The 11,729-nt window shown below is 35.8% G+C and overlaps 1 protein-coding gene across 2 annotated transcripts; it reads left to right on the forward strand.

Moving 5' to 3' along the window:
• The first annotated feature begins 287 nt into the window (after positions 1-287).
• Positions 288-5,209, forward strand: LOC107728219 (transmembrane protein 150A-like). Of its 2 annotated transcripts, XM_016538316.1 has the most exons (8): positions 288-514; positions 659-706; positions 1,454-1,540; positions 1,677-1,744; positions 1,906-2,033; positions 2,125-2,302; positions 3,801-3,933; positions 4,703-5,209. In XM_016538316.1, exons 1-8 carry the CDS (start codon positions 450-452, stop codon positions 4,878-4,880), a joined length of 885 nt encoding a protein of 294 aa, XP_016393802.1. In that variant the 5' UTR covers positions 288-449; the 3' UTR covers positions 4,881-5,209. The 2 variants fall into 2 exon arrangements, with proteins under 2 accessions (XP_016393802.1, XP_016393803.1); XM_016538317.1 differs by lacking the exon at positions 3,801-3,933 and having other exon boundaries at positions 2,125-2,317; positions 4,570-5,209.
• The last annotated feature ends 6,520 nt before the right edge of the window (positions 5,210-11,729 follow it).

The following is an 11,729-nucleotide window of genomic DNA, read 5'->3' on the forward strand; positions in this document are numbered from 1 at the left end:
TGGGTGTCATCACTGTTGCATGTTTGTAATTTAACAAATCAAGATTGTCTCAGTTGTCCCTAACTGTATTTCAGTAATATTGCATCCTTGAGTCTTCGTATCTGAGTAAACATCTATGAACAATGTCTCTGTGTTTCCACTAGATATTGTTGGTTGTTGTGAATCGGCGAGTCTCCAGATGTAGTTGAAGCAAGCGACAACCTCCCGCTCTCTCTCGCGAAGCCAACAAGGAAGTGACTTAAACTGTAATTCATCGACTGGCCGCTAGAGGCTGGCTGCAGACTACGTCCATGTTTTTATACAGTCTATGAGTTGAAGGAGCGTCACGTTGCCCCCACTGGTCCCCCCCCCCTGCATGGCTTCACTTGCTGGTGTCTCAGACCGCGTCTCTATATCCCCAGTCCTGCACACCTTCATGCTGGGGTCTCAGGCCTCTCACAGACTGACCAATGACTGCCTGGATTGTTCTGCCTGTCAGCCTGTCCGCTTTCTCCATCACAGGGATATGGATTGTGTAAGTGTTTATGTTAAATGGATAGTTCGAGCCAGAAGTTTTACATTAAATTTAATATAGCCCGTCTCTACTGTTTTTCTTTTACTATATACAGACAAGTCATGTACTTAATAACAAATAACCATCAAATATTTTGTTCACTAGTTACGCCATGGCAGTTGTGAACCACCATGTCTGTCCTGTTGAGAACTGGTAAGTTATCCCTATAAAGCCTACTGCAATATATTTGATACACAAATTTCTAGCCTTTAACTTATCAATATAATTGAAAATTGCTGAGAAATGTGTTGTACACAATCCACTTACTGTCTTCTGTCATCTGATATTTTGTACCCATTTTAGCAAGTAAATAGCATTTTAAGTGTAATTTTAATATATATTCCCTTTTCAGGTCAGGGTACACATGTCTTTTTGCTATAAAATCTGATTATTAAGTAAAAGTACGAGTAACTTTTACATTGTTAGTAGTATTTCAAGATGAACCTTTATTTTACTGAAGCATCTTAGGTTTACTTGATTATCCATACATTCAAACATACAAAAATCATGTTAAAATGTGCATATTAAATATGATACATTAGGCTGTTGAGGATTTGTACACCTCTCAGTCATCACTGTTTTGCATTGCATTATACCTTTTACCCTCACAGTAAAAACAACAGGGCTTTGATCATAAAAAGTAAGTAGTTAAATATCATTTTACTAAGACATATTATTGGAATTTATAAGGTGACAACTGATATTTAAATGCATTTTATGTTTTCTTTTTTTAATTGCAAGCTATCAGAATGTACTTTTTGGCCATATAAATATCAGCACCTGCACCAAAAAAACACCACTATTATTTTATAAGTCATGCTTTACAGAGTTAAATCCCAAATCCAAAAAACCCACATACTGTTTAGACTGTTCTTTCATGCTTGATTCTTTGTATCATAGGTCATACAATTTGACCTGCACAGAGGAAACGGCTAAGAGGGGCTTCCCAAAAACCTGCTGTACTCTTCAAGACATCCCCCTCATCAGGTGAGACTTACTTTTAATTTATCTGGAATACCACAAAATGACCACATTTGTGAGATGCCTCCTTTTAGTAGTACTGTTTTGCACCAGCTTCTTGTGAAAAGGTTGCCCAATATCTGATTTTCTGATCTTTTAACAGTAAATGTGGATGCTATCCACCAGAGAGCTGTCTCTTCAGTTTGATTGGCAATGTTGGGGCTTTTATGGGTGAGATTTACAGTTTAAAATTTAATAAATAACCAAATAAATTTATATTCAAAATAAACTCCCTAAAGAAGTTGATTGCTTAGTCTGTCGTCTAAAGTTGTGTGATTTATGTCAATATTAAAATACTTCTATGTGCGTGTGTTTGTGATGTATTCCTGCAGTGGTTATGGTGTGCATGCTGCGTTATGCTCAAGTGATTGAACACAGTCATCATTGCTGGACCAACACAAGTGCTTTGGTGTCCGGCTGCATTAATGCCCTGGGTTTGGTCATGGTGGGCAACTTTCAGGTGAGCAGGCGAGAATGGACTTGTGCCTTCAGCCATTATATAAATCTAAATTAACTTCTATTCCTCTCTTCCCCCTCAAAAATGTATTTAGGTCGATCATGCCAAGACGCTTCATTATGTGGGAGCAGGTGTAGCTTTCCCTGCCGGCTTGCTGTTTGTGTGTCTGCAGTGTGTTCTGACGTACCGTATAGCAGAGACAGCGCTGGACTACTGGATGGCTCATGTGCGCATGGCTCTCTCAGCTGGAGCTCTGGTTTCACTTGTCATCATCATCCTTACCATGAGTGTTAGTACACTTTATGTTTGACCTGAAGGAAGACATTGGAAATCAGTCATGATATGATGCATGAAAATCAAATTTAGATGGATACATTTGAACATGGCGCGAAAATCCTAAAAACACTTACGCACAGCGTTGATTGGCTTATTGCTTTTCAGCAACAGTGGATGATAAAAGATACAATGTCCAGTAAATAAGCTTATTACTAGGTTTTTCACAGTACAAATATTTTAATAGGCTGTACCAATGCCAGTGAAATTTCACGAGTCGCAATACCAGTTTTGATACTACCGTACAGCAAAAACTAATGTGCAATTGAGCACATTGTATTATTTAAAAATAAAAATATTAATGTTAATGTAAACAAATCAAATTAAAATAATGGCGTGTAGCCTTCAATTACAGTGGCGTTTTTTAATTATTCAAGAGTTTTTAAAGTGTATATTTTAGTCTATATAAATGGAATAAAATGAAATAAATAGGAATTATAAGCAACAAGTCAAATGACAGTAAATAAACAGTGCTAGAAGTATTTCAGTGTTAGAAGTAATTTTCAAACAATCCATAAACAATAAAACAAAATAAAACCAATACAAAAAAGAAAACATTAAACAGTGTTTGAAGTTTTTTTAAATTATTTATTTCAGCAAAACAGTCCACAATAAACAACATAGAAACAAAATAAAAACAATACAACAAAGAAAAAAATAAGTTAACAGTGCTTGAAGTTTTTTTTTTACAAAAAAAGAGAAACAAAATAAAACCAATACAAAAAAGAAAACATTAAACAGTGTTTGAAGTTTTTTAAAATTATTTATTTCAGCAAAACAGTCCACAATAAACAACATAGAAACAAAATAAAAACAATACAACAAAGAAAAAAATAAGTTAACAGTGCTTGAAGTTTTTTTTTTACAAAAAAAGAAACAAATAGAACAGGCAATAGAACAATTTAAAACAAGAGAACAAAGAAAAACATTGATTGGCAAGTTTCAAGTATCTGATAGCAGTAGACATTAAGTAAAGTGAGAGAAACGTAAACAAAATACAAAAGTTGCTAAATCTAAAAAAACAAAAAAAAACCTGCAAAATTATTGGTAACCCACACTCAGAATTTGTGCTCTGCATTTATCCCATTCAAGTGCACCCACACAGCATTGAGTAGTGAACACACACATTCAGTTGTGGGTAATGATGAAGGTGGAAGAAAGCACTGGTCATTCACTCCCCCCACCTACATTTCCTGCCAGTACTGAGACTCGAACCTGCAACCTTCGGGTTACAAGTCCGACTCTCTAACCACAGCCACAACTGTCCCAATACTACATTAACAGTGCAAATAGATCAATTAATACACTAGATTAATACACCAGATCAATTACAGCAAAAAAGAAAACATTTATAGTACATCAGTTAACAAAGATCATGGTAAATAATGTTATTAATGCTTAAGATCATTGTGCCTATTCCTTAACATCCCGTTCAAGGTGGTATTTTCTTCATCCATGAAAGTTTTATATTGCAGCATGCCGCAGCCATCTGTGAATGGGTCTTCACTGTCTTGGTCCTGGTGTACTACGGCACCTTCACCTATGAGTTTGGCACTGTCAACAGCGATACCATGATGGCGTCAGCAAAACAGTCCACAATAAACAACATAGAAACAAAATAAAAACAATACAACAAAGAAAAAAATAAGTTAACAGTGCTTGAAGTTTTTTTTTTACAAAAAAAGAAACAAATAGAACAGGCAATAGAACAATTTAAAACAAGAGAACAAAGAAAAACATTGATTGGCAAGTTTCAAGTATCTGATAGCAGTAGACATTAAGTAAAGTGAGAGAAACGTAAACAAAATACAAAAGTTGCTAAATCTAAAAAAACAAAAAAAAACCTGCAAAATTATTGGTAACCCACACTCAGAATTTGTGCTCTGCATTTATCCCATTCAAGTGCACCCACACAGCATTGAGTAGTGAACACACACATTCAGTTGTGGGTAATGATGAAGGTGGAAGAAAGCACTGGTCATTCACTCCCCCCACCTACATTTCCTGCCAGTACTGAGACTCGAACCTGCAACCTTCGGGTTACAAGTCCGACTCTCTAACCACAGCCACAACTGTCCCAATACTACATTAACAGTGCAAATAGATAAATTAATACACTAGATTAATAAATAAGATCAATTACAGCAAAAAAGAAAACATTTATAGTACATCAGTTAACAAAGATCATGGTAAGTTCATTGTGAAGGTGGTATTTTCTTCATACATGAAAGTTTTGTATTGCAGCATGCCGCAGCCATCTGTGAATGGGTCTTCACTGTCTTGGTCCTGGTGTACTACGGCACCTTCACCTATGAGTTTGGCACTGTCAACAGCGATACCATGATGGCGGCCTTAATGAAGTGCAGTCAACATCACCATCCAGGGTCAGCGGTCATCATGGGGGGTATCGGGAAGGGTGTGGCAATGGGATGTGGTGCCCGCAGTCTCAAGTCCCCCGGAGGCAGCAGCACTTCCACACACCTCAACTGTACACCAGAAAGCATCGCCATGCTTTAGGGGTTAACCGCTACAATATATTCTCTCAGACCTCAGCGCATAGACTCAGAACTCTTCATCGGGCTCACGGATTTGTGAAAAACTGGTACAAGCAATACGGAATTACTTGTGAGGTTACAGTACGTTTACAGACTTGCTGATTATAATATAACAGTAATGACCAGTTAGTCATAACTAAGGTATTTTGCATGATATTTTGGGTTCATGTGTAAGATAACTCACACAGCCCCAATAACCAGCACAGACAAGTCCTTCACATGATTCATGGCGCCTCTGACAGAAATGTTTTAATTTTACTATGTTAAATTAAAACGTATCCACGTGGTGCTGCTGACACAGAACAGCATACATTGTGATACTCTCCAAAATGGCGCCAGGGTGACGCGGAGGAGACGAATTGTTGAAAAAAGTTGTTATTTTTTGTTTTCTTTCACAAAAGCTCACGGGATGCATCAAAAATACCTTAATTTGTGAGTATTTAATGACAGAAGTTTTGGGTGAACTAGCCCTTTAAGTTTTAAAGTTACTTGTTTTGAAAAAGGTTGCTAAAAAGTCGCTAAATGGGACTAAAGAGGTTGTCAGGAATGTTAAACGTCATCCCGCCAAACAGGAAGAGTCATCTACTCACTAGTCCGCTTTTACAGCTTCATTGAGTTTATAATCATTCTCTTGAAAATTATTCTTACTCAAACCTTCAGGGAAGATGTTTTTTTTTTTTTTCCAGGGAAAATTGATTTTTCTTCTGATTGCAGTAGGCTTTAGAATTCATCAAATTTGTGTTCATTTGTAAAGATGATCATGATGAACAAAACGTTTACCAATTCTAAGCTTTGCTGCTCACTGAGCTTATTTTCTTCAGTATCCAAAAGCCAATGAAAGAAATCCTATTGAGTTTTTGTCGAGGAAACCAGGGTGATGCTAACTTCCAGGCTGGCCTAGAAAAATATGTCATCACTGCATTTCTCTATTGGTAGGCAGTGCTATATGCACTCATTTACATATAGTTGTAAAAAACGAATGTGATTTGTTGCAACACTCATGTTGCCCTAAATCGCCAACTCCCATTGAAAATCGGTGACTTTGGTCACTTTGCCAGTGTGAATCTATTACAGAACTGCCAGCAATACCAAGACACTCGTCTAGACAAAGAAGATAATTGGCTAAACCCATCCAACCTTCCGTAACCCGTTTAATCTGTAGAAACTGTGATTACACAACAGGTCAAGAGCCATCACTGTAGCAATGAGGATTTTAAGTCCGCTGCACCAGCCATCGCTGCCAATAGTTGGGTTACAATGAGGTTGAGGTTTAGTCACTTTACTTTGGTCAAATAGCGATACTTTTTATTCATACCTGAGATGCAGGTGGTCCATGTTTATGTATTCATTCCAGGTGCTCACTTCGTTTGATCTGTGGCACTGTATTGGCATCAGGTGCTGTGGACCTTCTGTCCTATAGCTCTACATACAAAGTGGCTGTATTAAATAAGATTTAAGAGCATCTCTGTGCAATCTTTTGAACATTGTGGTGCTTTTGCCAAGTTTTTTCGTCACTTTCGTCAAAAACTGCCTGTATCGATCAGTTGCATCCCAGGTACCTTGCGCACAAATTCCTAATATTTTAGGATCACGGGACAAGATTTTTTGTCAGTTATTCTATTGTTTTGTTTTAAGCACAGTCGTTTTTCATTTATTTGTCACATTTATAAATATAAGGTGATATTAATCGGACTTTTTCAGGAGATTAATCTTGCTCTTGATCCCTGTTGTAGAAACTGTGTGTGATTAATTGAAAAAGCAAATAAGCTGTCCGTACTTGGGTTTCTTATTTTCCTTTGCTCGTATTGTACCCATGAGCAGTGACAAAGGGGAAAAAATTTAGTTCATATCTTTTGTGTTTACTTGCAGAATTCTTGCATTTCCCCAAGAAACTATAATATGAGAAGGGAAGGAAAATTATATTTCAAAGCTTTTGCAAATACAAAGTATCTCTCAGGGGAACACAAAAGTTTCGCAAGTGAATGTATTGTGTTCACACATAAAAAATTAGCATTTGCTTGCAAAACATTTGCGTTGTCTCTTTTGTGTTTTCACTCGAGAAACCAAAGACTTAAACTACTTCAGTCTGTGTGCATTGAATTTATTTAATACACGAGTTTCACAATTTGAGTTGAATTACTGAAATAAATGAACTTTTCCACGACATTCTAATTTATTGAGATGCACCTGTAGTAGGGAAATTTTCCATGTCTCCACTGTGGTGACTGGAAAAAAACATCCAATCAAACTGCTGAGAGGTTTGAATTGAGCTACACTGAGTAAATTAACTTTGGTTTCTTATTAATGGCAGTTTTTGGACCTTTTGACATGACTTTAATTGTTGTCTGCGTTGACCTTCACCACTAATTGTCCTCTATATAAAGCTAATGGATTTCTCTGGGACACATATGGTGTGAGTTTGCTGTCAAAGTAAAAAAAAAAAAAAATCAAGCATGTTCAGCACTTTTCTGTGCAAAAAGATGGATCTAAAATAGTGCACTATGTAGTAGATTTTTTGTGTTTTTGAAAGAAGTCTATTCTGCTCACTAAGGCTGCATTTATTTGATCAAAATACAAAAAAATGGCAATAATGTGAAATATCATTACAATTTAAAAGAACCATTTTCTACCTGAATATATCTTAAAATGTTATTTATTTCTGTGATCAAAGCTGAATTTTCAGCATCATTACTCCAGTCTTCAGTGCCACATGATCTTTCAGAAATCATTCTAATATGCTGATTTGCTGCTCCAAAACATTTATTATTATTATCAGTGTTGAAAACAGTTGTGCTGCTTCATAATTTTGTGAAAACCATGACACATTGTTTTTTTTTTCAGGATACTTTGATGAATAGAAAGTTCCTATATTTTCAGTGCTTTTGCAAGCAAATGCAAAGTTTTGTGAGCGAACACAAAAACATTTTTATATATATTAATTTTTTGGGTTTAATTCTTTTGAGAGCAAGTGTAAAGTGTTACAGGGGAAATACAGTAATTTTGCAAGTGGATGCAAAAGATTTGTGAGAAAACGCAAAGTTTCTCAGGGGATCACAAAACGTGAGCATTACATTCCCACAAAAAAAAGTGTGTTTACACAAGAAACTGCATTTCAGTGCTTTTACAAGCAAACTGTTTTTTTTTTCTTGTGAGAATGCAAAAGTATTTAGACATTTTGCACGCAAAAACACTGAAATGACATTTTTCCTCATATTCTTTCCATCTCAGGGGGTTTCATAGAAACCCTGCTCAAGTTCTGGACGTGAGAAATATATCTGCACAATTCACAGAAAATGCTTTTTGCAGGCAACCTCGTGTATATATATATATGCATTTGACATGAACGTTTAGACGGTCAAGCAAACAATTGGTAGTCAAACTAAATTACATTTTTTCCACTTTTTAGGTGGATTTGGAGACAGTTTTGTGTAATAATGCAAACGTCTTGTTTATTTCTCCAACATGCTTAGTATCTGTCAAATCCGAGGTCTTATCCATTTATTTGTTAGTGCATTATTTAAAATATTTACTGTTTGTAAATGATATGCATTGTTACGCAGAGCTGCTTGTAAATGAATGCCTTTAGCTGAGCATAATATTGCATAGAGTATGAGTACTGCGATGAGACTAGGGTCTAGTCAATAATATCGAAATGAAGAACGCTTCCTAATCAGCGTCGCGCCATTGTTATAACCTCAGTTCCTACACGTCATTTTGTAATATATAGAATACTTGAAATAAATGTTCATAATATATCGGAAATGATGTAGTGCACTAAAGGGGAAATCGGAGTATTTTTTATTTAGTGGCCCCGAAATGTGAAATCCTCCATAATAAGCTGTATTTTGATTACACCGTAGTTTAGTTTTTAGATATTGCTCATTTGGAAGCAATGTTATATTAAGAATTATTATAGAAACCAATGAGAGTTGGTTATGTGTTGTGGCTGTTCGTTTGTAATTTATTCTTTGTAATGTCAGACAATGAAACGATGCAATATTCAACTGTTCTTTTCAAGTACTTGCAAACAAGTATACCTCTATGAAAATCCTACTGTGGTGAGATGTTCAGAGTTTCCTAAAGGAGCTGCTAAGACGGATGTTACTCTAGCTATTTATGTTGTTTCTGTTTTGTGTGAAAGGCCCAAATCAAACATCTGTAGATGTCCTGATGTCTCATGAAGCTCAGTCGAATCAATTATATGCTCCCATTGATTATTCATATACATCCAATGAGACAGTCAAGCAGTTTGAATAAGGCCCTGATAACCTGTTACTTTTTGTTACTTGGAAAATTCATTAAGTGATATCTGTCAAAAGGGAAAGAATTTCTAAAAACAGTTTTGTTCGGTAGACAGACTGTCTGATAAACTTGTGAAATGGAAACTGAAATCCATTTATCGACTTGTTACAGTTCATACTGCAACTTTCTGTTGAATTATGAGCCATTCTGCACGTTTCCTTATCTTTCACAAGGGTTTTGTTTTGTGAAATAAAATTGAGAGACACTGTTCATTGAGAAGGTTGTTTGCTGCCGGTATCAAACTGTTTGCAGCAGTTATGTCATGTTTAATATAGAATTGAAGTGACAATTAAAACAAAATTAAATTTCATACACCATGAAAGTAGTATTCTGCAATGCCTCCAAGAGTCACTCAGCCACATAGGGTTTTTCGTGTCAGGGTAGTGTATGTTTGATGGTATATGATCCTATGGATGTGCACTATGGTCAGTTTTGTGTAAAATGGAATTTTACTCCAGTTTGTGGGTGCCTCAAAAGAGAGTGCCATACACAGCAATATAAACCAATTATATGAAATATCAAACAAATATATATAAAAAAGTAACATATGAATCTAATGCCAGGTTTAATATTAAGCTCTAAACTATTAAATTACGGACAATGATTGTGAAATATAAATGTCTTTCATGTGAGTTGTGTTGCTTTTGCCACAGTTACACAGATGCTGCACTTGATAGCAGGGGAAGGAAGGAACAGCAACACTAAGAAAAAAAAAAGCTGTAGCTTTTCAAAAGGCACACTTTACCTTTATGTATCAAAATGGACCATTTAGATACAAAAGTGTACCTTTTTGTGCCTTTGTACCTTTTTTCTGAGAGTGAATGGAGACTAGACTGCAATAAATAAATTGTTGCTGAAATTAAACAATAAATAAATCGAAGGGTAAATAAATAAATATTTAATATTTTGATAAATATTTCTGGTTGGTAAATAAACCAGAAGGGCGTAAGTGACATTTTGGGCAAAATGGATATATATATATATATCAACTGAAAGCTCTTGATGAGCTCTTTCTACTGCCAAAAGGACACAAGTGAATTCTCATTAGAAACCATTCTAATTGGGATTGGTGTTTGGTGATGAGTTTTTAGCTCAAGGTCTGCAACCCTTTCGCACGTGAGTTTAAAATATTCTAGCTGAGCCCCCAGCGTGAGGTTTTTTTTAGGCGACCGTTATTTTAAAATGTATCGCCTTATTGTTTACATGGCGACGCGTCATGCTTGTCATGTGACACAACGCAGCCACAATAGATCTGTGTGACACATGGATCGCTTTTATTTCGTTTTTCCTGTTTTATTCAAAATATTCACAAACATGCTCACTATATTATGAAATATCTGATATTCCGATTCTGAAATATGTGCAATTAAATCTATTTGGTAGTTTAAACACTTTTATATCGACCGTGTTAATTTATCTATACCGGGTGATGGGCGCCGCCATGTTAGTTCGCGCTGAATCCGAGCTGTGGGATTTACAACACGCAAATTCATCCTCTCCTCCAGAAACACGTTAAAGTAGGTCTCCGGTAAACTGGGAGAAGAGCAGAGTAAACTTTATAGTTACCTACACAATCTGTATATGATATCAATAAAAACATGTCGTCAGATTATATTTGTAAGGATCATTATTGCCGTTTCCATAAACATCAGCGTGCATTTTACAAACTGTAAATGTATGGTTTTGCTAGTACTTATGTGTATTAAAATGTCAGAAACCTAAAATAAGCATTATATGGTTGAAAACAATGAATATTTGTGATAATATGACAAGCGCTTAGCGCGTCCGATCTGGCTCTGTGCCAGCCAAAGCGAGAAAGCGGATTTAAATCCAGCAGTTGATGACGTGACGCACTGGAAATTCTAATCACACCGGTGTGATTTTACGCGTCAAAGGGTTAAAGTCACACCAGAGGTGTTCAGGGATTAGGACTTTGCTTTCTGCAGACCAGTCAAGTTCTTCCACACTGACTGAATCAATCTTTTTTTCTTTTTTTTAACCTGGCCTTATACACAGAGGCATTGTTGTGTTAAAATAGAAAATGGTCCTGTTCAAACTATTAGTATAAAATTAGAAGCACACAATTCCCTAGAATATCATTATATGCTTAAACATTGAAGATTTGTTTGCGTGGAAATTACTAAAGTAGTCAAACCTGTTCATTAGAAGGGGGTGTCCCAATACTTTTGGCAATATAGTGTACAAGCCAACCTAGCTATTCAAAATTTTTGTCTGCCATTTAATAATATTGACCTATTACTTTTGCTATTGACCATTAGATATCAATAACATAATTAATTCAGAACCTGTTTTATGGACATAGACTTTCTGTTCCACACTATTCTGCTGATATGGAATGAGTTTGACTACTTAATCAGTTATATTAATAGAAATGCGTTACTGGGGCAAACAAAAAAATCATAAAATAATAAATAGGATACCCCATAACACCAGCATTTCCAGCAGTATCCAACATTTCTCAATCATGATCTTACTCAGCTAAATGTGA

Source organism: Sinocyclocheilus rhinocerous, unplaced genomic scaffold (assembly GCF_001515625.1).
Source record: "Sinocyclocheilus rhinocerous isolate Xijiao unplaced genomic scaffold, SAMN03320098_v1.1 scaffold847, whole genome shotgun sequence".
NCBI lineage: Eukaryota > Metazoa > Chordata > Actinopteri > Cypriniformes > Cyprinidae > Sinocyclocheilus > Sinocyclocheilus rhinocerous.

Excerpts from the sequence above, each read along its gene's own strand:
- LOC107728219 (XM_016538317.1), top strand. The coding sequence starts at position 450 with ATGACTGCCTGGATTGTTCTGCCTGTCAGCCTGTCCGCTTTCTCCATC. Across the intron at positions 515-658 it reads ATCACAGGGATATGGATTGT|TTACGCCATGGCAGTTGTGA; the intron begins GTAAGTGTTTAT and ends TTTGTTCACTAG. Across the intron at positions 2,034-2,124 it reads TCATGGTGGGCAACTTTCAG|GTCGATCATGCCAAGACGCT; the intron begins GTGAGCAGGCGA and ends AAATGTATTTAG.